Genomic DNA, 26,482 nt, shown 5'->3' on the forward strand with positions numbered 1-26,482 from the left:
ATTACCCCCCACTCTGTAATTTATAGGGGCCCACTGGCATATTTGTATGTATGCATATTTCAGCATGGCTTTTGTGTCCCTTTAACAAGGCATCAATAATCCAAATTAAGATAATACCGATGGTAGTCAAATTGAATCAGTTCCTTCATTTAAAAAAATTAAGCATATGACAGGATAACATCATGCACAAAATAGATTCTGTCTCTTTTATAATGGCTTATCCTATTTATTTCCAGGTTCAACACATATGATGTAAGGCTAGCGGCACACAGCGTGTACAGTGCTCTAGAAAAAAAGCAGAAAATGAGACAGTCTGACAATGCAGACAAAGAAATCCAGGAGTTAATTAACAAATTGGAGAAAGTGAAGAAAGCAATAGAGAAATCACCAACTGTGTATGTATTTGCCTGAAAAAAATTGATCCCTCACTTTGCCAACGTCTCAAAAATTATCTCAGAAGATAAACCAGTCACAGGCCACAAAATGTTGTAGTACCCAAGTCACCAAATGAATTGAAGTAAAAGTTATAAGGGACCTGTTCTGTCCCTGGTAACATGTGGGTAGGTGTCCTCTGTGAAGACAGCATGAGATGATGTACAGACAACTCTCTTCAGGCTTATAATGACCTGAGTTCCAGTCTAGGATTTAACGCAAAAAGAATATGTGACTGAGAAGGGAGCTTGGGAAAACTTTCTAAGACTTTAAGTTGCAGATCTGGTGATGAAATCTCATAATGGAGGGAGTTCATGAAGCCAATCAAATTGTGCTTCTAGCCCTTCTTCCCACTCTGAAACATTTTCTTTATACCTTTAGATAAACAGACCCACAATCTGTGCATTCAGACTGATTCTTTTCTTTGGCCTGGCTCTCATGCTTGATCCACTTCAAAAGCAAGAAAATCTCTTTCATTCCCTGACACATCAATTTATAATATTTTCTCTAGGATGCCAGATCCCTTCTAGAAAAATATAGGAATACAATTTTTATGTGATAGAATTTAGAGATTTCATATTTATTGTTAACATACAGATGCAGGAAGCATACATTCTTTTATAGTAGGGATTAGACCATTTATTATTTTTACAATTTCTTCTACAACCTAGCACAGTTATTGAACCTAACAGTTAGATGATTACTCCGTGTTTTTCTTGTATGAGTTATTAAATGAATGAATGAGTAGAGAATAAAAATAGACAGGAATTGGGGCATCTGGGTGACTCCATGGATTGAGAGCCAGGCCCAGAGATGGGAAGTCCTGGGTCAAACCTGGTCTCAAACACTTCTAGCTGTGGGACTCTGGTCAAGTCACTTAATCCCCATTGCCTAGCTTTTACCAATCTTCTGCCTTGGAATCAATACACAATATTGATTCCAAGATGGGAGGTAAAGGTTTAAAAAATAGACAGGAAGATGACTTTACCTCAACTCTAACATCTAATTTGGAGTCAGAAAGATCTGGGTTTAAATGCCACCTTTATTACTTATGGCCAAGTGGATGGAGCAAGTCACTCTAATAGTTTCCTTGTCTATATAAGAGGGATAATAATCTGAAGGCAGCATAATAAAGGGGAAAAAAACTAAATTTAGAGTCAAGGAATCTGAATTTGAAACCTAGTTCTGCCCATCAACTGTGTGATCTTGGATAATTCATTGCACCTCTGAATCTTTGATCCTATTATCCAACTCACCTCTAAATTTTTCCCTTATTGTGCCTGCTGGAGTCACAGAGAGTAAGATAGAAAATCTAGATTGTATCTGAGTACTTTATGAAGAAATGGGCATTGAAGGACAGACTTACTTCATAGAGCAGATTTAGTCTCCTCAGGAGATGTGTCTCATGTTTATGTGACTGTAGAGCTCCTTTCCCTTAGTTCATCAATCTTTCTACTGTCTACTGGAAAACAGATTGAATCAAAGGAGGCAATCATTTATTATAATAACATTTTTTTGCTATATTTAGTTTAGAGTTAAAATGGAGCTCAAGCCTTTCATCTTCTCACTCTAATTTTAGGGATTTGTTTTTGGTACAATAGTGTTATCTCCTATTTCCCTGTAGGTTTATTGTAAAGTTAACTGTGTTGTGATATAGACACCATTTAATCATGATCTCTAGGGCTTCTTTTCAGTTGAAATAAGTTCAATGGCTTGTTCTGTAATTTGACCATAAGACTATATCTATTCATTTAATATCTAAATTGTGTCCTGGGCTTATAGTTAAAAATTTTAAACACATATTTAGCAAAAATAAATAATTTGCACTTCATCAAAGTTGAAAATAAGTTTCTTTTTGTTGGGGGGGGGCAGACCTGAAAATGTCTTGAAAAGATCTTCAAGAATGGAACAAAGAATGGTCCTTGAAGCTGAGTATGAAGATTTACAAAAAATGTTGGAAAAGAAGACTGAGATACCTTCAGACTGCACTTATGCCAACCCAAAAATGATACCTCCAGAGGTGAGAATTTTCAGTGGAAACTTGTATTGATGAATGATCTCTGGTTGTCAGTTACAACTTACCTTAATAATTATTTCCCCTACACATTTAATTATACTTAGCACTTTGTGGAATTCACCAGGCTAACAGTTTCTATTTCAGAGCCTTCTCTTGGTAATGCATAACTCTTTGGCAGATTGAAAGAGTTTGAGAATGATAAGTACCTGGTTAAGAATAAGATAATGGGAATCAGAGCTAGAAAGGAACTTAGAAGTGATCCTTTTTTGTTGTATTGCACTTGATGAAACTGAGGCACAGTGAGGTTAAGTGACTTATCAAAGATTACACTGTTAGTAAGAATGAGTATTTAAATTTGAACCAAAATCTACTGACATATTGCCAATGACATATAATCTTATAAGCTAGCATTTTTGGTGTCAGATACAATCAATGTCTTTTATATATAATGTCCATTTGGTTAGGAGTGATGAAACTTTTTCTTTAAAAAAACAAAAGTTGCTCCAAAGAGTGTATATACCATGTCACAGATGGCCCATGTCCAACAAGTGAAGCTATTTGTAGCCCTGTAAAAACAAAAGAAACACTGGAGAAGTGAAGAAGTATAAAGAGATGCCACTGCTTCTCTGTTCTCTTCCTCAAGTCTTGTTATTTTTCAACATTCTTGCTACTGTTTAAAAATTTTATAGAATAAGGATGTACAATTGTTTTATATGAACTATTTGCTCAAATAATTTTTTCTGATTCTGCTTTATATGAAAGTGTCCTGAAACTGTGATACAATATTTCAAATTCTTCCTTTATTTTAGACTTTGCAGACAATGATTAACGGAATAAAATATGTAAAAAAAGGTGAAGAATTGGAAATTCTGGCAAAGAGGGGTATTGGATACCATCACAGCTATCTGCAAGAAAGATTAAGACGATTCATTGAAGTACTCTTCAAGAAAGGATTTATCAGGGTCAGTCAGTTTTCTGCATTTTATAAAATGTAGGCTAATTTTTTTTAGTAAAGTCCTTTCCTAATCCTGCATTGAGATGTTGGGGTGTTGCTGGGTTCATGAAAGTTATGCCAATGGAATTCCTACCATGCGGGGATGGTTTTAGGTGAATCTGGTTGAGGGTCTGATGTTTGTTGCTTGAGGTTCACTTTACCTAAGTTTAGGTACATTCATCACCAGGTTGGTTGTAGGAAGATAGCTTTGGCACCTCTCTGGGAATATCTGCTGATCTATAGAGTAGATGTGGTTTGCGCTGTTACAGGGACATTTATCTGTGTGTACAAAGCTATAGATAACTTGAAGTAAGTATAAAAGGATTTTTCTACAGCAGGGCTCTAACCCTTGGGTCTATAACCTCCATCCCGCCCATCAGATCTGTGAATAACTTCTAATAGGTCCATGAACTTGAATACATATTTATTTTAACATAATTTTTCTCCTTGGTAATCCTATATATTTTATACAATTAAAAATATGGCTCTGAGAAGGGGGATCCATAAGTTTTACCAGATGGTCAGAATGCTTCATGGCACAAAGAACATTAAGAACCTTTAGATTATAAAATAATATGACCATCAGTGAAAACTGAAAAAAAAAACCACCAAAAAAACAAAGAAATCAGTCCATTAATTCACAGTTTTAGCTACAGAATAACCACTGATACTTTTGGTTGATTTTTTCCCCCTCTTATGAATTGAACCATATAGATATAGCCTACAAGTCAGCACGGTCCAGTAGAAAATGTCCTGGACTTAGTGTCAGAGAATCTGAATTTACATTTTGAGTATATTCTTATTATCTCTGTGTCCTTGGGCAAGTCACTTATCTCTTTGTACTTTGGTTCCCCCTTCTGTAGAGTTTCAAGTTTGTACTAGATGACCACTGAAGCTCTTGCCAACTCTAAGTCTATGATTTAAAATTGACCTTTTTTTGTGGGGGATGAAAGATTTTTTGGAGCATAAATAATGGTCATTGAAGGAATTTGTTTTGTTTGCCTGTGCAAATTTGTTATATTCATTTTATAATTAAAAGAGTGAAACACTGTATTACCTGCCATTTTCAAACAATATTTTGATAATGAATTCAGGTAACATGAGCTACTTTGTACCCCCCCCCCCCAATTTTTTTTGTTTTTTCACATTGCTTCAAGAAGTGGCAGAAGAGATATTAGTTAGCAAATGTATCTTGGAACTTGTATCCCACTGGAAAATCCTTGATCACCTCTGTTCTCTATTGGATTATCAAGACAGGGCTTTGGGGGTGGGCAGCTGAGTGGTTCAGTGGATTGAGAGCCAGGCCTAGAGACGGGAGGTCCTAGGTTCAAATCTGGCCTCAGACACTTCCCAGCCGTGTGACCCTGGGCAAGTCACTTAACCCCCATTGCCTACCCTTACCACTCTTCCACCTATGAGCTAATACACAGTATTGACTCCAAGATGGAAGGTAAGGGTTTAAGAAAAAGACAGGGCTTTAGGGGTGATGTAAGTATTCTGGGTCAAAATAAAATCAACTTATGTAATTATCCAATGATTTTGAACATGCAATAAATAATTAAAATAAAATAAAATACAACTTTTTTATCTAAATTGTCCATATTAGTAGAATCTAATCTTAACTTTGTTGCTAATTACAATTAGGGCATTCTGTTTATAATCATCTAGTAATCTTAATAATAATAATTCAAGGATTATTATGATTATATTATACTTTTCAAAAGCATTTAATGAATTGTTATCATTTGCCAATTCTCTTATCTCAACCGATTCTTTCCTGGTAATAGGAAAATAGTGTTAAGCAAACCAAATCATCTTATTGCTCATGTCCTTTAGTGTATGTCACATTTCTATTGAGGGGACAAGTCTTGAAGAGTAATTTGTTCTTTCTGTTGTAAGAAAAATGTAACAAAGAACATAATTCTTCTCTTTTACAAATACCATAAGACACCTTTTTTAATGTCCACGGGTCTTGGAAAAGATCATTTTATTAAGAATTATTCATTTTGTAGAAAAATTCTTATAATCAAATCACAGAACTAGAGTTGACTTGCCCCTTGGACATTTTTGTAGCTTTTTATAGAGTATTTGGTAGCCATGAGTCATTGTAATAGAGTTTTTGTTTAGTCGTATCCAAATCTGTGAGAACCTATTGTGGGGTTTCCTTGGCAGAGATATGGAATGGGTTGCCATTTCCTTGTCCAGGGGTTCAAGGCAAACAGAGGTTACGTGAATTGCCCAGGGTCACATAGCTGGCAAGTGGCTGAGACTGCATTTGAACGAAGTTCTTCCAGACCCCGGTTCCATGATCTATCCTCTGAGGCACCTAGCTGCCTCCAAAAAATGGACTTTTTGCCTGTAGATAATTTCTATACGTTAATAATATATGTAATATGTAAAACTTATATGCTCTGGTTTGAATTTTTATACAAAAAGGCTATTAGTTAAATGATACATGCTTTCTGCTTGAAGGATCATAATTTCAGAACCTCCAGATTGAGATACATCATTTGGAAAAAGTAGATTTCTTTGGGAAAGTCACAGTAAAATACTCTTAAAAGAGAGAGACTTCAGGTGCGGTACAGTAAAAAGAGCATTGCATTTGTAGGCAAAAAGCTCTGTTTACATCCTCTGGGTACCTTGGGTACAACCCTTTTGTACCTAATTCTTCATCTCTGTCCTCTAAGTCAACCTCTCAGATCCAAATATGTGATTCTAAAAAGCTGAGAAAGAGAAACAATACTGGATGTATTCTTTGACATGCAAATTTAAATGAGCTATTTCTATTTTAACAGAACACTAAAAATAAGGAAAACTATAGAACAAAAGAGATCAACTTTGTGTATGCAGGGTGAAGGGCAGAGGATAAGTGGGCAAGTACTTTGATACTTATACAACTTTCCTCATTCCTTTTGGCTTTTTCCAACAATTATTAAATTAATTTAGGGGAAATAGATTTTCTTGTGCCTGATTTGTCCCAAGTAAAATGATTCCTAAATGCTGAAATTCTATAGATAAAGTTCAATAGGTAGATATGGAAGAAGCTACTGCATTTGAAAGCCATTAAAAAAAATTATCCTCTCTTAGAAAACTTAATCATTTTGGCTATTTAGAGTATGGTAGCAGGAAGACCTGAGTTCAAATTTAGATTCAGGCACTTACTAGGCAATATTCTTAGTCTTATTTGCCTCAGTTTCCTTACCAATAAAATGAGCTGGAGAAAGAAATGGCAAACTACTCTAGTATCTTACCCAAGAAAACCTTCAATGGGGTCATGAAGTGTTGATCACAACTGAACAACAGCAAAATTGTATTTGGAGCAGCTAGGTGGAACAGTAGTCAAAATGCTTGGGCCTGAAGTCAGGAAAACCCGTGTTCAAATTTGGCTTTAGACACTAGTTATGTGATCTTGGGCAAGTCATTTAACCTTTGTTTGCCTCAGTTTTCTCAACTACAAAATGGGGACAAATAGAGAAGGATATAGTAAATCCACTTTAGTCTTTTTGCCAAGAAAATCCCATTGGGATCTCACAGAGTTGTACACTACTGAATGACTAAACAAGAACAAAAATTTGCAGTTAGAGTTTCATTACAAACTTCTGATTCCAAGGGGATTCCAGAAACTGTAGAGGAAACATCAGTTTTGTTTATAACACTTTTCTCCTATGAAATTTTTTTTTCTTCTTTTCCTCTAGGTTGTGACAGCTACTGAAACACTTGCTTTAGGAATTAACATGCCATGTAAATCTGTGGTGTTTACTCAAAACTCTGTTTATTTGGATGCTTTGAATTATAGACAGGTGAGAGAATTTTATTTATGTTTTCCAGATTCTATATCCTTACAAAACAATAATTTTTTTTAACATTTTGCAATTCCTGTTCTCTCTCTTCCTCTCATCTCTCCCCCATCCCCAAGAAGTCAGGTCATATATGTTGTACATATGTTCTGATACAACACATATTCCCATATTTGTCATTTGTGAAACAAGACAGTCATTGCTTACGCAAGAGAAAAATTCATAGAAATAAAGTGAAGAATGATTTGCCTCTATCTGCATTCAGACTGTCAGTCCCTTCTATGGGAGTTGATGGTCTTCTTTGTCATGAGTTCTTTGGAGTTGACTTGCATCCTTGCCTTGTCGATAATAGTTAAGAAGACCATTATTTCTTATTCAGGATGGTCACTGTGTGTGTGAAATATGAGATAATTATGCCCTCTAGTGATCTTGTGCAGTTCTACTTTTCAAGCTTTTGTTTTCCTTTTTCCTTTTATTTAAGACTGGGTTTTTCCATCTTACTCATTGTGGAAGTGAAGAGGCTACACTGCAGATTGTCAAAGAAGCACCTGTTCCATTTCTGATTTGGGTCAATTTAGGCACCCTAGTCATGGCCCCAGTTCCAAGGGTTTACCATAATGACGTTGAACTTTGCCATACTTAGTACAGACACTCAACCACCATAGGCCACCACTATTCAGAAATTGGGGATCAAGAGAATGGACAATCTCAGCTTCTCCATAGCTGGGATTGTAGGCCTTGCTGCTCCGTGTTTTCATTTTTTTTGGTGGCACAATATTTTTGTCTCAAACTAGCTCCACGCCATTCCATCCTGTTCAGTTCAATTCAATAAATTTTAAGGCTTTAATATGTGACAGGCACTATGAGAGTATAAAGACAAATAATTCCTCAAGAAGCTCATACTCTCTTGGAAGCTTATAAGATTGTTCAAAGGAAAAAAAAACCCTCGTTCATGGTTCACAGGACTTGAAATCAAATTTCGAAGATTTACTCTGATAATTACTACTTTTATATCCTTGGGCAAATCATCTACTCTGCCTGGGTCTCAGCTTCCTCACCTTGAAATGATGAAAGCAGATAAGATAGCCTCTGAGGCCCTTTCCACCTCTCGGTGTATTACTCATCACAGCACCAAGCAGTTAGTAGTAGGGGCCTTTTTAGAAATGCTATTGATCGCTCCTGAAACCAGAGCGTGCAGGCTCCTATTTACTTTTCCTGTGTTAGTCCCTTCTAGATAAATGCTATTATACAAAACAAGTTTGCAATATTCAATCCAGATAGTTAACAGGAGATTTTAGAGGGTAGGGGCCATCCCTTCTAGAATCTGGCAAAGAGAATTGTACAGGTGATGGTGTTAGTGTATATGAACGTTTTAATCTAGACTAGCCTCGAGTCAGATTTTTGAGGTAAGTTTTTATAGAATCTTGTCCTATTTTTGATCCTAAATAGTTGACCTAGGTCCCTCTTTTCAGTGTTAGTCTGATTTTAGGATTTTGTTCCTTCCGTAAACCCATTTTGCACATCTGGTTTAAAATTCAAGATCCTCCATAATCTGGAATCAGGCTTCCAACCCCAACTCATACTAATCCTTTTTGAATCTTTGATGTTCTGGCAAAACTAGAGGATTAGTCATCCATGATACATGTCCAGGGTTTTTAAATTTCCTTGTCTTTGCTCATTTTATATTCTTATAATGTCCTTTACTCTTCTGCCTGTTGAATTTATACATAATCCTCAAAGGCTACATTCCTCTGATCCCTCTGTGAGTCAGTTTGGACCTTCCAAAATGCTTTGTTTTGTATTCTATTAACACACAGATATATTACTTTGAATTAAGCTCAACTAGGTACTTGATATATCTCCTTAAGTTCTGCAAATTCCATGAGAATAGGAACTATGACTTATTTTAACTTTCTATAGGACAGAGAGGTGGCATGCCTGGTATCAGGAGGACTTGAGTTTAATCTGGTCTCAAATGCCTCTGTTCCATCATCTATAAAATAAACTGGGGAAGGACATGGTAAATCACTACAATATCTTTATCAAGAAAATCCCAAATGAGATCTCAAAGAATTAGACACTACTGAAGTGACTGAATGATTACAATAAAAACTTTCTATATAGTTTTTGTATTTGCCCTTACAAGTATCATGTTTTTCTTCTTCAGGAAGAAAATTTTACCTATTCTTTTTCTTATTTTAAGTATCCTTATCTCCCAGAAAGACTCTAGGCAAAAGGGGTTTGTTAACCTCTTTGACTGCTGGTTCTGATGGGATTCACAGATTATGCTGTTTCTCTATGGCTCTCAACAGGGGTTAAGGGACTTGCCCAGCGTCACAAGGTTAGGAAGTGTCTGAGACCAGATTTGAGCCCAGGACCTCTTGCCTCTAGGTCTGGTTTTCAATCTACTGAGCCACCTGACTTTTATCTATTTTCTGTGGTAAGATGTTATTTTCCCCCTTTATTTCTCTTCATTATTCTTTTCCCCCGCTCTCTATTTCCTTATTTTTTTTCAGAAGCAAGCATTTTCTGTAAAGAAACTAGGCTTATTTTAAATTCAAGGCAATAATCCAGATAATCTAGGTTAAAAAGTTACATTTTTGCCTGAATTATATAGAAAAGTTGAGCTCATAATCAATACTTTATCCTTCAGAAATCTAGTTCATAGTTGTAGCTTAAGTGAGCAACTCTATGGAGATAACTACCATATCTTTTTACCTTTTGCCATGACCTCTCCTGAGGAGCACTAACTTGATTTACATTTCCATGTGGAATCCTACTTTTGTAGTAGAAAAAGCATTGGATTTGGAGTCAGAGGAACAGAGTTAGAATCCTAGCGTTGACATTTACTATGTCAGTAAGTCATTTGATCTCCTTGGCCTCAGTTTCTTCATTATTAAAAAAGGGAACCTGAGTATGAAGATCTCCAAAAGTGTCTCCAACTCTAAATCTCTGAGTTTGTGAGTAAGAGAATTATTGTGAGGAATATTTGAGTTATTTTATTGGAAGTTTTTGTGATCCTTATAGCAAGTATTATTAGTTTGTCAGGTTTGTATCCTCGAAGATATCTTTGACTCTTAAAATATTTTTTTAGCCCTTCATGTCACATCTAACATCAAATCTTATAAAATCCTATGATGTTTCTCATATTCCTTTTTTTATTTCTATAATTACTGTCCTTTTCTAGGCCCTAATCTTCTAACCCCTACATAATAGCAATGGCCTACTTGTTCATCCTTCTGCTGTTAGGATTTTCTCTGTTTAAACCAATTTGTGTGTGGCTAACAGAAGACTCTTTTACCATTCCGCTTATATCTCTTTCAGATCTGTCATCCTTTTGGTCATATTTGCATTTGCTAATGCTGTTACTTTTAACACCTTATTACCCCTTTTCTGGGAATTCATCTCTTAAGATCTCTAGAAATAATTTTTTTTGGAAAAACATTGATTTTAAACTTATTTCCCTAAATAGGTTTTTTTTTCTGAAATCACTCAATCTCCACAGATTTAAATCCCCTTGATTTATTTTCCACCTGGACTCAAGTAGAATTTGTATTTCAGTATCTATTCCTTATTTCTTAAGTTCTCCATACAGAGTAAAGCCCTAATTAAAGTTTAAGTTTATTTTAAAGGAAAATGCAGCATAGTTTGTTTTTTTACATTGAGCTTGAGACCTTGGACATGTTTCTTAACCTCTTAGTGCTCTAGATTAACTCTTCAACTAATATAGGTTATGGAGAAGATGTAGATCTACAATGGTAGAGAATTTTTTTCTCATTTATGAGTTCTTCATAATAAAACAACCCTTGGCCCAGTCCATATTTCTATGATTTCTGGCGTGTATATTTTCTCATACTATGGCTTGTTTGTTTGTGTTTTGTCATTCCTACTAGGTAGTGTAACAAATAAAATTAATATAGAAGGATATATTTAAAAATATTAGGGTTTTATTGTAATCCATATTGGTAATTAAGCCACGTGCCTGATAAGAGCTAATTCAAATGCCACGCGCCATTTCCTCAGCCCACCTGGCTTGTTCAGCAGGAAAAAAGAGCGAGTCCCAATCACATCCTGAGTCTTATACCTCTCTCTATGTAATCACACTCCCTGCCCACCTGTATTATGCAAGAGGAATCATGGGAAATGTAGTTTTCAAGTCCCCTAAATGTCCACAGGAAGTTTAGACCAGAGACCTCAGGATCAGTTTAAGGACATCCAAATTTCCTATATCACAGTAGGAAAGCTTTTTGAGAGCTTTCAGGGGCTATTTTTAATCCCCAAGTATTGCTACAGTTATAATAGTAACTTAATCAATGCTCTGAATGAATAAATGATCACCAGAAAATTTTACTTTTCTTCAGCCATGATAGTCTTTTCACAGATTAGTGTCTAATTTGACATGATCCTTATTGAATCAATGCACTTACAAATGCATCTTTTACTTTATCAAAGATAATTAATATTATGTTACAGTTTTGCCACATAAGGAATTAAATTTTATGGTTGGACTAAATATATGAGAATTTTAAAATATTACTGTGGTCACTGATTTAAAAATATTATAGTTCAAGTCAAATTGACTTTTTATAGTTTTATTTACAAAAAGGTAGAAAGAGTGAAAGTAGATAAGTGTAAAAGAGAATAGAGAAGTCTAGCCTAGCTCCCTAAATGCCATTCTGGTCCCCAGCTCGACTAAGAAAGGGTGGTGAATTAAAAAAGGGTAAAAGCCATGCGGCCTCTTCTAAGAAGGGGAGGCCTCTCCAGAACTAATCTCTCTGGAAGCCAGAAAAGGAGAATCAACTTTTCACTCACCCTAACCAAAACTCCAAGGGAGAAGATCCAGGAGCAGTCTTATCAGAAGCAGTCCAAGAGCCAGAGTCCTAGGTCCAAGATCCTCCTCCAACCTGAACATTCAGGACCAAGACCTCTTGCACAGGAGGTCCATCACCTTTTAGTCCTTTTTTACATCACTTCCTGTCCCTTTCTCCACTTTACAGGGAGCAATTGCATTCTTTAAATTTGCTTAGCATTGCCCAAGGGGTGGTCAGTCACTTCTGGAGTTGTCACCCACTTTAGTAAATGGCTTGTGGATCTCCCCTAGTTAGTGTTAAGTAGGAGTGTCTATGCTTTTGGTTGATTAAATTTAACAATAGGCAAGGGGAGAGCCAATCCTATCTTCATGCCAGTAAAGTTTTATGTTATATTCATTCTTTTCTAGATGTCTGGACGTGCAGGAAGACGAGGTCAAGACTTTATTGGACATGTGTTTTTCTATGATATCCCATTACCGAAAATAGAAAATCTTATTAAATCCAGAGTACCAGAACTGAAAGGCCATTTCCCCCTCTGCATGAGCCTGGTCCTAAGGCTCATGTTGTTGGCTTCCAAATCAGATAATGGCTCAGATGCAGAAGCAAAGGTAACATGGCTGATGTTAATGTTCTCTCCATTATTACTGACCTCTCAAATCAATCTAGAAACAACCTTTCAGTTCTATAGCTCCACACATCTTCAATGGCAGACATCTTTTGGAAATTCTATTTAAAAACAAGTTGTATTGATGCTTTTTATTTTTATATTACAGTTTTTTTCTGATATCTTCCCTTCTCACATCATTCTCTCTCTAAACTGAACTCTTCCTTTTTTGCAAAGAAAGAGGTTTAACAAAAAAATGTTTGGCATAGTCACTATGTCAGAGAATAGATAGAATATTCTTCTCTAATTGTTCCTGACTCCACCGCCAAGGTGAGGAAAGTATATTTCATTATTTTATCTCTACAGCCATTATTTTTCCTTCTCTTACTCAGAATCCAGCTTCCTTTAAATGATCTTTCTATTTGCACCATTGAATTCATTATGTGTGCTGTCCTTTTGTCTATTTTACTCTGCAGTGAATTCATGGGTTTGTCACTTAGGTGAAAAAGTGTTTGGCTTTGGCAACTCAGGAAGCATAAAGTATAGAAAATGGATTTTGGGATCATATTACCTATTAGATTTATGGCTAGGAGAGGAATTTATGAGTCAACAAAAGATGGAGAGCATTGTGAGATGTAAAGTGGATAATTTTGATTATATTAAATTACAAAGTTTTTGTGCAAATAAAACTAATGCAGCCAAGATTAGAAGGAAAGCAGAAACTTAGGGGGAAAATTATAGGTAGTTTCTCATATAGAGGTCTCATATCTAAAATATATAGAGAATTTTGTCAAATTCATAAGAATAATAGCCATTCCTAAATTGATAAATGTGCAAAAGATATGAAGAGACATTTTTGGAATGAAGAAATCAAAGCTAAATATAGGTTATATAGGCATATGAAAAAATGCTGTAAATCACTCCTAATTAGAGAAATGTAAACCACAATAATTCTGAGATATCTAACACCTATGAAATTGGCTAAAATGATAAAATCCCAAATGATAAATGTTGTAGGGAAATTAGAAAAATGAGGACACTAATATGCTGTTGGTGGATTTGTGACCAGGGCCAATCATTTTGGAGAGCAATTTGGTATTTTCCTTGGAAAGTAAAAACATTTTGTATACCCTTAGACCTAGCTATACCATTACTGGATCTGTTTCCCAAAGAGATCAGGAAGAAAAGGAAAAAGAACCTATTTGTTCCAAGATATTTAAATCAGCTTTCTTTGAGTTGGAAAGAAATTGGAATTTGAGGCGATGTCTATCATTTGGGAAATGGCTGGGAAAATTATGATATATAATTGTGATGGAATACTATTTTACCATAAGAAACAATGAGCAGGTTAATTAAAATTAAATTAATTGAATTAAAATTATAAATTAAAAAAACTTGGAAAAATCTACATGAGTTCATAAAGAGTGGCACAATCTTTTTTTCTGTGTGATACCTTCTATGGTGCAGAGAGAGGAGGGAGGGACTGAGATACCTGGGAATAAATTCTATTAAATAATGTTGTTTTTTTTTAAACCCTTACCTTCCATCTTGGAGTCAATACTGTGTATTGGCTCCAGGACAGAAGAGTGGTAAGGGTAGGCAATGGGGGTCAAGTGACCTGCCCAGGGTCACACAGCTGGGAAGTGTCTGAGGTCAGATTTGAACCCAGGACCTCCTGTCTCCAGGCCTGACTCTCAATCCACTGAGCTACCCAGCTGCCCCCTATTAAATAATGTTTTAATGAAAATAATGCACCTCATTGCCTTGTAACACATTTCTTGTTTTGGCAATAATAGTGGCAAATTATCAGAAAAGAGACCATCATATAGCTTTTTTAATATCTTTAAAGCACATATTGTCTGTGAGAACTTTTTTTTTATGCGATTCATAGGTTGACATCCTTCTGGATGAATTACGTCATTTAAATTTTGACATTTTTACTCTAAAAGATACCAGACACATTAAGGAAATTCCAGTTCAATGGAAAAAGAGAGCATAGGTTTCTTTCAGAGAGTCAAATAAAGGAATTGGCAGACTTGATTTTTTTTAAGTAATAAAAGCAAAAGGTAGCCTCTCTATAGGGCATATTTGGTTATCTTGTATTCAAGACCTCAGGATTAGCAATTGCAAGAAAAACAGCTGTGAATAAAGATAAAGGTCAGGCAATTATTATTTCAGGTGAAGAGATTCAGAAATTTTATGAAAAACTGGATAAGATTTTCCAAACTAAAACAATCAGATACTGATACTCAATAACTTCAAAGCAAAGAGAATAGATGAGGATGGTGAAAAATGAATTGGAATGATCGAGAATGAAATAGCCAAATACTTGAAGACTATCTGGAAGATTTACTCCCCTACATCATTCATTAAAAATAATTAAAATGTAATGACCAACACTGGATAATATCATACACAAAATAGTCAACCCTATAGGCAGGCTTCCAACTTCATTATTTAAGAGAAATTGCTCTCTCTGAAGTTATTAATGATATATTTTTTTCAATAGACAAATTGTATTTTCCAAGTTCCTCATTGTTTTCCTTGTTTTAGTCTTCTTTAGTGCCTTTGTACCCTAGGTTTCTCTCTGTATAATGCTATTCTTTGGTTTTCCAAAGCCTTTGAAGCACTAAAGTCAGTCTAGGCTCCTTTCAGCAGAAAGAAGAGAAGGGACCTCTGTAAATAAAATAGCTAAAATGACTTATGAATGCTAAGTGTAACCATCATCAGGAACCAAAGGAATTAGATTCAAACAAAAAGTACTGACTGATCCTTTTAAAGGGGCCTACAGATTGGCCAATTTGAAAGAGTTTTGTTCCTTATAGATTAAAATATAAACTAGTGTAAGCTTTCACAGTTAGACCAGGCTGTGATCCCCATAGAGTTGACCAGAAGCTCCCCTCTACACACTTTACAATCCAGTCTTATTATTTCTCACACAGGATACAATTTTTTAATTCCATGCCATTGTCCATGGTGCTTGGATATTCTCTTCTTCACCTGGTTATTAGCTTTCCTATTTTCCATTAAGACACATCAAATATAACTTCCTTTTTTAAAATCTTGGTCTTAATTTTGTTTATCTCTCCTTTCATTTTCTTTTTAAAAAATTATTTCCATGTATCCCAGGCTCTCTTTCCCCTCCCCACATCAAAGAAGGCATCATCTGGCACTAATGATATCTTAATTAGCAAATCAAATGCCATTTGCTCAGTTCTCAAAGTTTTTGAGTTCTTTGCTGTCTAACATTGTTGATCACACTGTTGATCTTCATATCATCATCATCATCATCATCTTCATTTCTTCTTCTAATTCTAATATTTCTTTCTTCTTCTTTTTCTTCTTCTTTCTTCTTCTCCTCTTCCTCCTCTTCCTCCTCTTCCTCCTCCTCTTCCTCTTCCTCCTCCTCATCAGATACATCTTATTCAATAAATTCCAGTGATTGGTTTATTATCTCTAGGATCAAATGTAAGCTCTTCTGTTTGGTTTTTAAAGCCTTTCACGAACTGGTCTCTTCCTGCCTTTTCTGTCTAATTATATCCAAGAATCCCAAAATCTAATGACTTAGCCTACCTCCTGTTTTTCAAATAAGACCCTATACCTCTTGACTTTATATAGTTTCAGTGGCTGTCCCCCATACCTAGAATTTTCTCCCTTCTCATTTCTGCTTTCTGCCTTCTTCCATGTTTCAACTAAAATTACAACTTCTCTAAGAAGTCTTAGAAATCTTCATAATGTTAGTGGTTTCCATATTTGATTCTGTATATTTGTTATTTATACATAGTTGTTTTTATGTTGTTCCTCATTGGATTATTCAGCCCCTTTATGGCAGGGAATGTTTTGGCCTTTGTATTCTCAGCATTTAGTGTAATAATTATCATAAAGTAGACCCTTAATAAATATCTGTGGTTTTAATTTTAACAAGCTTCCATATTAAGTTAATATTTTATTTTTCCCAACTACATATAAAATAATTTTTAACATTAACTTTATAAAATATATGATTTCCAAATTCTTTTTTCTTTCTCCCAAGAAAACAAGCAATTTGATATAAATCATCAATGTGTCATTATGCAAAACAAATTTCCTTATTAGTCATGTTGTAAAAGAAAACAAAAAACAAAACAATTGAGCAAGAAATATAAAATTGAAAAAGTATGCTTAAATCTGCATTCAGATGCCATCAGTACTCCCTTCAGTGGATTTTCACCCACATTTATTTATTTTCTTTTTTAAAATATTATATTTTCTTTTCCAGATTCCAGGTAAATACAGTTTTAATAATAATTTTCTGTCATTTTGTGATCCATATTCTCTCTATCCCTCCTCCCTCTCCACCCCTAGAGAGCAGGTAATATGATGTATATTAACATGCAATACATATTTCCATGCTCATCATATTGTAAAAATGGGTACATGTTGATTATACAAAAAGAAAATTAATGAAGGAAAAAAGTGAAAAAATGGTATGCTTCAATATGCATTCAGATTCATCAATTTTTTCTCTGGTGGTAGATAGCTTTTTTTTTATCATGAGTCTCTTGGGGTTGTCTTGGTTGCTGATAACAATTATCATTCACAGTTGATCATCATTCTTTATTGTTTTTGCTATCAATTCTTTCTCTGGAAGCAGATGGCATTTTTCATCATAAGTCCTTCAGAATTGTCTTGATACCATTGTACCATATTGCTGAGAATAGCTAAATCTTTCATTTGATCATGATTCAATATTGCTACCACTATGTACAATATTCAACTGATTTTACTCATTTAATTTGCATAAATTCATGTAAATATTTCAAGTTTTTTTAGTATCCTGCTTATTTCTTATAGGACAATAATATTCCATCACAATCTTATACAATTACTTATTTAGCCATTCTCTAATTGATGGACACCCACTTAGTTTCCAATTCTTTGCCAACACAAAAAAAGCTGGTATAAATATTTTTATATAAATAGGTCATTTTCTTTTTTTTTTAAATCTCTTTGGGATACAGACCTAGTAGTGGTATTGCCAAGTCAAAGAGTATGCAGAGCCTTATAGCCATTTGGGCATTGCTCTCCAGAACTATTGAAAGAGGTCACAATTCTACCAATAATGTCTCAGTGTCTCAATTTTTCAATATTCCCTTTATCTTCCCTTTCTGTCATATTAGCCAATCTGATAAGTGTGGGGTCATACCTCAGAATTATTTTAATTTGCATTTCTCTAATCAATAATGATTTTGAATATTTTTTTCATAGAACTATAGATAACTTTGATTTCTTCATCTGAAAACCACCTATTCTTATCTTTTGACCACTTATCAATTAGGAAATGGCTCTTACTGAATAAAAAGATAAATTTGGCTCAGTTCTCTATACATTTGAGAAATTAGGCTTAAATCAGAAGCATTTGCTATAAAAAAAATCCCCTCCCCTGTTATCTATCTATGATATCTATTCCTTGAGTCCCAAATTAAGTTGGTAGAGTAAAAACTAGGTTTCTTCCTTTCTTCCTTCCTTTGTTTTTCTTTCTTCTTCCTTCCTTCCTTCCTTCCTTCCTTCCTTCCTTCCTTCCTTCCTTCCTTTCCTTCTTTCTTTCTTTCTTTCTTTCTTTCTTTCTTTCTTTCTTTCTTTCTTTCTTTCTTTCTTTCTTTCTTTCTTTCTTTCTTTCTTTCTTTCTTTCTTTCTTTCTTTCTTTCCTCCTTCCCTTCCATATTACCTGGTTACAAATCCTATCTTTTATACTTTCTACTTGTGTGTTCTTTGGCTAATAACTTAACTTCCTTTGGCCTTAGTTTCTTCAACTGAAAAATGAGACCTTTGAATTAAATATCTTTTGAAATCCTTCCCACCTCTATATTTTTGAACTTATAATGATCCTTTGTCATGTTTTTTAAATATATTATGAAATCTTTTCTTTTTACATTATCTAAATTTCTCCATTTCGTTCCTCTTTTTCTTCCAAATGAGGAGTTATTATAGTTATTACGTCTCATGTAATAAGAAGGAATTTTTTCTGAAGGAAAAAACAAGAAAAGAAATAAAATTATCATAAACAATTAATATATTTTTAAAAATTATAGTTTTTGATAGCCATAGACCTTCTACAAAGGAGTTGGTGTTGAAGTGTTTGGGGACAGGAAATCAAAATATCTTATTATATTTATTGTTTCCAAGTTTATCTTTGTAATTTTAAAAACATCTTTAAAAAATTATTCTGGGGTCCTTTTTCATTTAAAATTTTGTAACTATTATATATACAGGGCATTCCCCAAAGTTTAAATAGCTTATGATTGCCCTAGTGTTTTCAAGTACTTTTGAGGACAACCTATATTGTATTTTTAGCTCAGCTTACTCTGTATCAGTTTACTTATGTATTTCAGTTCTTTTCTGTATTTATCATAATCAGTGTTTCTGATAGCACCCCACTCCAGTTCTGTGTCATGTGTCTAACTTCTGTTAACAAAAGAAACTTCTATAAACAGCCATAGCAGATAAGTAAATAGGTACTTCAGTAGGATTTCATTTCCCCTAAGCATGTCCATCCTCTTGTGATTTTATTTCCAATGTATTTCATACTATTAAAAGTAATTAACTCAAATGATTTTTTCTCTAAAGGTATTTTCTTTGCTGAATAACTCACTGATGTCATTCAAGAAACCCAGAATCAAGGACATGTTGAAACTATATTTTTTATTTTCAGTGCAGTTTCTTGTGAAAGAGGTACGGATTTTATTTGGATTTCTATGAAATGTGATTGGTAACTTCAGAACTTTCTTTCAGGTGGAATCTAATTAAAGTTGACCAGAAGCTGTGCCTCATAGTTCCCTGTGAAAATCAACCCAACAACCAAAAAAGTTTCTGTTTTTGAATCTTTTCTATGCCTACTTCCTACATCCATGGAATTATAGGTTAGAAAGGGGAGTTCCAGAATAGTGCAAATGCCTTGTTTTAGACATGAAGTTAATATAACCAGTGTAAGAAAACTCTCTTACAAAAGGCAAATCAGAAAAGGAAACCTTTCCCTGTGAAGGTTCCAATCCAGCACCTTAAAGTTTAATGCTGTCCACTAAAGGACTGTGTTTTTACCACATAATATGGAATATGATATGTAAAGTTTTGGGATTAAGTCAGAATGCCCAATTACTCACTAAGCAATTCCAACTCTAATGGACCTGAAAAATTGTAAGTACTCAAGATAGGAGTTAAACTGGAACTCTAAAAAGATAGAATTTAGGATAATTTTGTACCAAACCAAGATGTGGTTCTGATATCATTCCTAGGGCCTCCCTTGAAAGTCGTAGAAAAGGTACATTCTATGAAATATTCCAAACAATTATTTTTATTTGAGATATTTTGAAATACAAAATGCATCATCATTTTTAGAGTTAGGTCATTAAAATAAATCTCCAAATGGATTTGTGATTTTCTTCTGCTTTCATTGTATCAATAATTTCAGTAAGATTTAAGTGAAAAGCTTCAATTATGAAGTGATGATAAAATGATCTTTATACATAGAGATAATGTTATTACTAGACAGATGCATATAGAAGCAGTAAAGGAGAGTGTATATAGTTGGGTGGTCTGAAGGTCAAGTCCTATCTAACACTTACATTCTATGTGGTGATGGGTTAGTCACTCATTTCTCAGACCTAGGAAATTCATAAAGATCATAAATTATAAAGAAGAGTGTTTCCATAGTGGAAATTCTCTTTATAGCAATGGAGTTCCAGATCTGAGCCAAAAGATAAACAAGAAAGAATTATCCTGATTATATTTTGGGTTCACAGATGGTATCTAGGATTTGGCTTACCATATTTGTTCAAAAAGCTATATGTACTAGATGTCTAAGAAATGTGTTTAGCACTTAAGAGAGTTTGTTTAAGCCAGTGTTTATTGAGTTGTAAAAGAATTTTAAAAGAATTAAAAAGAGTTTTAAAAGAAAAGGGTAGCTCAGTGGATTGAGAGTCAGACCTAGAGATGGGAGGTCCTAGGTTCAAATCTGTCCTCAGCCACTTCCCAGCTGTGTGACCTTGGGCAAGTCACTTAACCCCCATTGCCCACCCTTACCACTCTTCCACCTAGGAGCCAATACACAGTATTGACTCCAAGATGGAAGGTAAGGGTTTAAAAAATAAATTAAAAAAAATAAAAGAATTAATGACAATGTACTACCTTCCTAGGGATCAGCTTTTCTCCTTGTACCATTAAACTCAATTTAGAACAATTGGAATATTGCTTGTTTTTAAGTTTACATATATAAGGAATTAAATACAATTAATGTTTTGTTAACTACCTAGGGATATTTGGATTGTGAAGGAAGCCCAATTGGTTTTGCTGACCTTGTATCACATTTCTTTTATGAAGAACCTTCAAATCTTGTGTTTGTCAGTTTTCTCAGAAAAGGCCTGTTCCATAATTTATGCCAACCAACTGAACAAGGTGAGCTTCCTTTCCACGTATCTGAAAGAGTTATAGAAACCTAAGTATCTCTTACCTGGGTTCAGCTTCTCAGAAATCATCACCAGAATTAGGTGCCCCGAATCAATCAATAATCAACAAGAATTTCTTAAGTTGCTACTGTGTAGCAGGCATTGAAGTAAAAATATGAAGAGTGAAACAATCCCTCCTGTCAGCGGTACAGAGCTAAACAGACTGCTAGTTAGTCCTCAGTCCTCCTCCTTCCCTCAGTTCCATACAATCAAAGAAGTCTATCAACTCTACCTCCACAGCATCTCTGGTGTCTGCGCCTTTCTTTTCACTATCACGCCATCACCCTCTATCAGGATCATGTCTCCTCTCCCCTAGACTATTCTAGTAGCCTCCTACTTAATTAGACCTGCTGTGAGTCTCTTCACTCTGATTTATCTTGGATATGCCAAAATAGCATTCCTAAAGCACATATCTGATTATGTTATTCTCTCATCCTATTTCATTGATTCCTTATTGTTTTTAAGACAAAACACAATGTAAAACCCTTCATAATCTGTTTCTATCCTATGCTTTAGAGAGAGAAAGAGAGAGGGAGAGAGGCAGAGACAGAGATAGATAGTAAATTGATAGGCAGGCAGAGAGATAATAAATGGATAGATGATGGGTAGATAGAGTGGCAGATATATAGTTGCAGTGGATTAGATTAGTGAGTTTTGAGTCAAGAAGATCTGAGCTCAAATCTGGCCTTAGATATTTACTAGCTGTGTGATCCTAGAAAGTCATTTAATCCCTATTTGCCTTAGTTCCTTATCTGTGAAATGGGGATAAACTGGAGAAGGAAATGGCAAACCATGCCAGTATCTTTGCCACAGAAACTCCATGGACAATAATTTGGGATTGGGAAGAGTTGGGCTTGACTGAATAACTTAACAACAAGAAAGTAGATAAATAGAGGATAGTTAAATAAATTAAATTAAATTAAAAATAAATAGATTAAATAAATAGTTAAATAGATGATAGATGAATAAATAGAGAATTGGTAGATAGGTGATGGATAGATGAATAGATGTATAGATTGAACACGTTACATGTTGATTATGCATTAGACACTGTGCTAAGTGGGGAATCCTTGTCCCTAGGAAACTTCCATTTTATCGGGAAGTAAACGAATAAAAAAGTGCTAGAAAAGAGATGGGGCGGTTTATGTGGAGTAGGCTTAATGAGGTGACTGAAAGAACTATCACTATCATTTCTGGCAAGATAAGATAAAAAAGCTCCAACTCCAAGTTGATTCCTACAAGGTTGGCCCTTTTTCTACTACTCCACATAGAAGAACTTTTCTCCATACAGGTCTTTTAGTTTAAGGTCCATGTGTTTTGCTTTGTATCACAATACCTTCTATATAGTAGATATTTAATAAACTCTTGTTGAATGGGATTGAATTTATTTTTTAAAATATATTTCTAAGCATAAAAGAGATCTCAGAGTATTTAAAGTTTGCAAGTTAATCTGTGGTAGACACACAAACAGACAGATGGACAGATACAAGCTTTAGTTGATTTGCCTGGTGCAGATAGCCAGAGTTTTGTAAATTCTTATCCAGAGTAGCACTTCGTCTTAAATATCCCTTGTCTTTTGACCCCAACATCCATATCTTTTGTTTTCCATATTCCATAGCTAAAATGTTTGTAACTATTGACAATTAATGACTTCGGTAGTCAGAGATACAAAACAGAAAACTGACCAGTGAATGGGTAGAACTTCCATTTTTTTGTTATATTTTAGGGATGTGATTTTTGTGGAATGCATGTTTTTAATTTTCCTTCACTCCTTAAGATGTTTCTCTTTGGTGGAATGCTGTTGGAAAGCAAATTACTTTTGAGACTAAAGCAATTCTGATACCTTAATGGTTTTAGAAAAGCTGGTCTATGGATGATGACTAAGGTATTATTATTTTAGTTTTATTTCTACATTTGCAATGCAACAGAAAAAGTGCTGAATTTGAACTAAGGACTGGATACCTGTGTTTAGACAATTCAGGTAACTCTTTGAGTGTCAGCTTCCCCATAGAAGATTGAAATAGATTCCTTTCCAGTTCTGGCTGCTGATTTCTCTCTGTGTGTCTCTGTCTCTGCTTCTGTCTCTGTGTCTCTGTATCTGTCTGTCTGTCTGTCTGTCTGTCTTTCCTTCTCCCTACAAATATACTGATTCTATCATTTTCGCTCCAGCGGTGTGATTTCATTAGTGTAGGGAGATAATAGTGAGAAATTTCTCTAACAATATAAAATGGTATTTTCTCTGTGACTTACATGCTTAGAGATTTATTTACAACACTGAGAGGTTAAATTACTTAAACAGGGTCACAAAACCTGTATGTAGCTGAGGTGAGACCTGTACCCAGTTCTTCTTGCATTTGAGGGCATTTCCTTATTCACTACTGAAAAGTGACTATTGGTCCTAATAGAATGAAGCTTTTAATGGTCAGAGATTATATTTTCCCCCTTAGACACATTCAATGTTCAAAGACATAGATGACTAGCTTCAGTGCCAGGTTTGCAAAGCCCAATGGCAGGGAGACACTTGGAAATTGTTTATATTCTGCAAAGAAAACCACTTAGCTAAATAATTAGTAATTAATTTTTTTCTTTTATTACAATGAACCTGATAAACATTAATAGACATGAATATTTTAACATTCAGAGAACAGAAAAAAGACCACATATGAAACTGGTAATCTCCATTGCAAGTAGTTTAATTTTTAACTAAAACACACACACATACCGTATACCCTGTACCCTAGACCAGTGATGGGCAAACTTTTTAAAGAGGGGGCCAAAGGAAAGGAAATGTTCATCTGTCAGTCTGTTTCTAAGGCAACTCTTTCGAAGTTTCATTGTATTGTATCCTCCTCATTGTATTCGTCAGATTAGGAATAATGTTGTGGGGCCAGATAGAACATTTCAGGGGGCCACATCTGGCCCATGGGCTGTAGTTTTTCCATCACTGCCCAAGACTATATATATATATATACACATATATATATATATATATATATATATATACCTTATCTGGGTCTCATTCTGCATTTTCTTTTGTTCTTTTATTTGTATCTTAAATGATTCATCAATGTTCTTTACTTTCTTTTTTGATATGATTATTATTAACCCAACTGCTTTTCAAAACCATCCCATTCATTGAGAAATGAATAAATTAACAAAAAATCCTCTTCTCTTGCCCTCCAAGAAGTCAGGCTTTGTATAAGTTGTACATAAACATATAATATTTATATCCATGTTCATCATGTTGGGAAACAAGACATAGATTTCTTACACTAGAGAAAATTTCACAGAGAAAATAAAGTGAAGAATGGTAGGTTTCAATCTGCATTCTGATTCCATCTGCTTCTTCTATGGTGATGGATACCTGAGTCCCTTTGGGGATTTTACACAATCAATTTAAATTTAAATTATAATCATAGTTTATAAGTAGATATACTTTCTGAACTATCTATTTTTACTCTACATAGGCTCAAAACATTTTTCTCAAGATGTCATGGAAAAACTTACATTAGTATTGGCAAATCTGTTTAGAAGAAAATATGTTCCAGCAAAGTTCCTGGATGGTAATTTTGAGTTTTATCAATCCAAGGTATGTTTAAAAGTTGATTTTGACATTATAAATATTTAATCTTAAATGGGATCAAGTAAATATGGTGGAGAAAAAAAATCTCACTATTATGAAATTTATATAAATATGGGACACTTTGTTTGCCATTAGGCTAACAACAGTGCTAGAGCAACAATTTAAGTGAGTCCTTCCTAGCCAAGATCAGAAGTCTTACATTCTAGTTCATCTCTGCCACCTTCTGGCCACTGAAACTTGGATATCTCTGTCTTTGCTAAGGGCAGAACCATTCTATATGTGTTGCTTAGTTCATAAGGTGGTCATGAGGATTAAATCAAATTTTGTTTATGGTATTCTAAGGGAGTATCTAGGGTTTCTGTAAGTGAATATTAATTCCATTATTCAAAAATATGACAATAAAAATGTCACTCTAAACAAGAGATATTTACAAAATATAAATTGTCCAGTTTAATAACTGCCATCTATTTTTTAATGTGTAAAAATTATTTCCCCTTACTGTTCTTTGAAATTCAATCGTAACCATCCTCTGTATATAGCAAAAACCTGTATAATGTAGCTTAAAACTTTCACTCGGGGCTTACTAACTAAGATATTCACCACAACCTGCACTCTGGAAGCAATTTTCCTCTCATCTCTGTGACTTTGATTGGTTCTTGACAGCAACATCTAGTCAGCTGACTCAAAGAGAATTTTGTCATGCCTTCCTCTTATCGTTAGGTATTTCTGGAAGATCTTCCTTCAGATTTTGATGATGCCTTACTTGAGTACAACACAAAACTGACAAGAGATTTTAGCCAATTCCTACTTATTATTTCCAAGTTTGTTGACAAGAAACAAGAACATCAGCTCCCTTTGTCAAAAATTGGTAAGTGGATATTACCAACACTTTTTCATGTGATGCAAATGGAATTACACTTGCTTCCTATAAGATGATCTCTATTCAAAGGGTAATTCCAGACTGGTACAATGTTTAGGATTGAGCAAAATATCAGTGAAAAACTCAGTCTTTGAATACTAGAAGATAGTTTGGTGGATCCTGGATAAAGAACTTGGGACTTGGCCAAAAGGGCACGAATGTCCTTTCTCTTCCAATGGAATTTTCTAATATATAGGATTCCTGAGAATTACAACACCTCAATCAGATTAATAGTATGGGGGATAACTATAGGCTAAACCTATGAAGTGTGTGTGTGGGAGAACATGAGAGGAAATGGAGAATCTTCCTGGGGAGTCTTTCTTTCTGTGGCTCTCTTTCTTTAGAGTTATTAAATGATGAGGAGAGATTAAAAAGTGCTAAGGTACATAGGCAGAAACAGCTGCAGGGAGCTATTGGTATTGCCTCTAAGTATACTCAGCCAGAGGAACAAAAGACAAAGATGAGTCACTATAAGAAGACCTCTTGTGGATCTTTTGATGTTAATCATTGGAGCAAAAGTATCCAGGGGTAGTGGATAACAGGGCAGTGGGAGGTAGGCCCATTGTCCAGTTAGCTCGGCCTAGGAGCATTTATCTGACTGAGGAAAAATTTTCCCCAGGGTTGTGTCATGAATCTCTCTGGCAGTCTGGTGAAGATTATGGACTCCTTCACAAAATAATGATTTTAACACTAGAAAGGCCAAGCATATCAATTGATATAACTATTTAATTGTAATTCTAAAGTGAACATTTTTATATTGTCTCCATTTTCTTTGCCTTATGGATTAAAAAATAATTTAAAAAGAATGCATCAGTGAACACACCTTGATCATTAGAGGTCTCATC

At 34.7% G+C, this 26,482-nt stretch overlaps 1 protein-coding gene across 1 annotated transcript in view; it reads left to right on the plus strand.

The window, feature by feature from the left end:
- LOC123252310 (probable ATP-dependent RNA helicase DDX60) overlaps positions 1-26,482 on the plus strand; it is a 102,098-nt gene that overhangs the window by 64,518 nt on the left and 11,098 nt on the right. The window contains exons 25-33 of the mRNA XM_044681678.1: positions 237-395; positions 2,305-2,452; positions 3,259-3,411; positions 7,139-7,243; positions 12,459-12,659; positions 19,262-19,366; positions 20,944-21,085; positions 24,603-24,724; positions 25,439-25,586. Of these exons, the coding sequence (XP_044537613.1) occupies positions 237-395; positions 2,305-2,452; positions 3,259-3,411; positions 7,139-7,243; positions 12,459-12,659; positions 19,262-19,366; positions 20,944-21,085; positions 24,603-24,724; positions 25,439-25,586 (1,283 nt within the window). The remainder of the gene's footprint in view (positions 1-236; positions 396-2,304; positions 2,453-3,258; positions 3,412-7,138; positions 7,244-12,458; positions 12,660-19,261; positions 19,367-20,943; positions 21,086-24,602; positions 24,725-25,438; positions 25,587-26,482) is intronic.

Source organism: Gracilinanus agilis, chromosome 6 (assembly GCF_016433145.1).
Source record: "Gracilinanus agilis isolate LMUSP501 chromosome 6, AgileGrace, whole genome shotgun sequence".
Classification (NCBI taxonomy): domain Eukaryota; kingdom Metazoa; phylum Chordata; class Mammalia; order Didelphimorphia; family Didelphidae; genus Gracilinanus; species Gracilinanus agilis.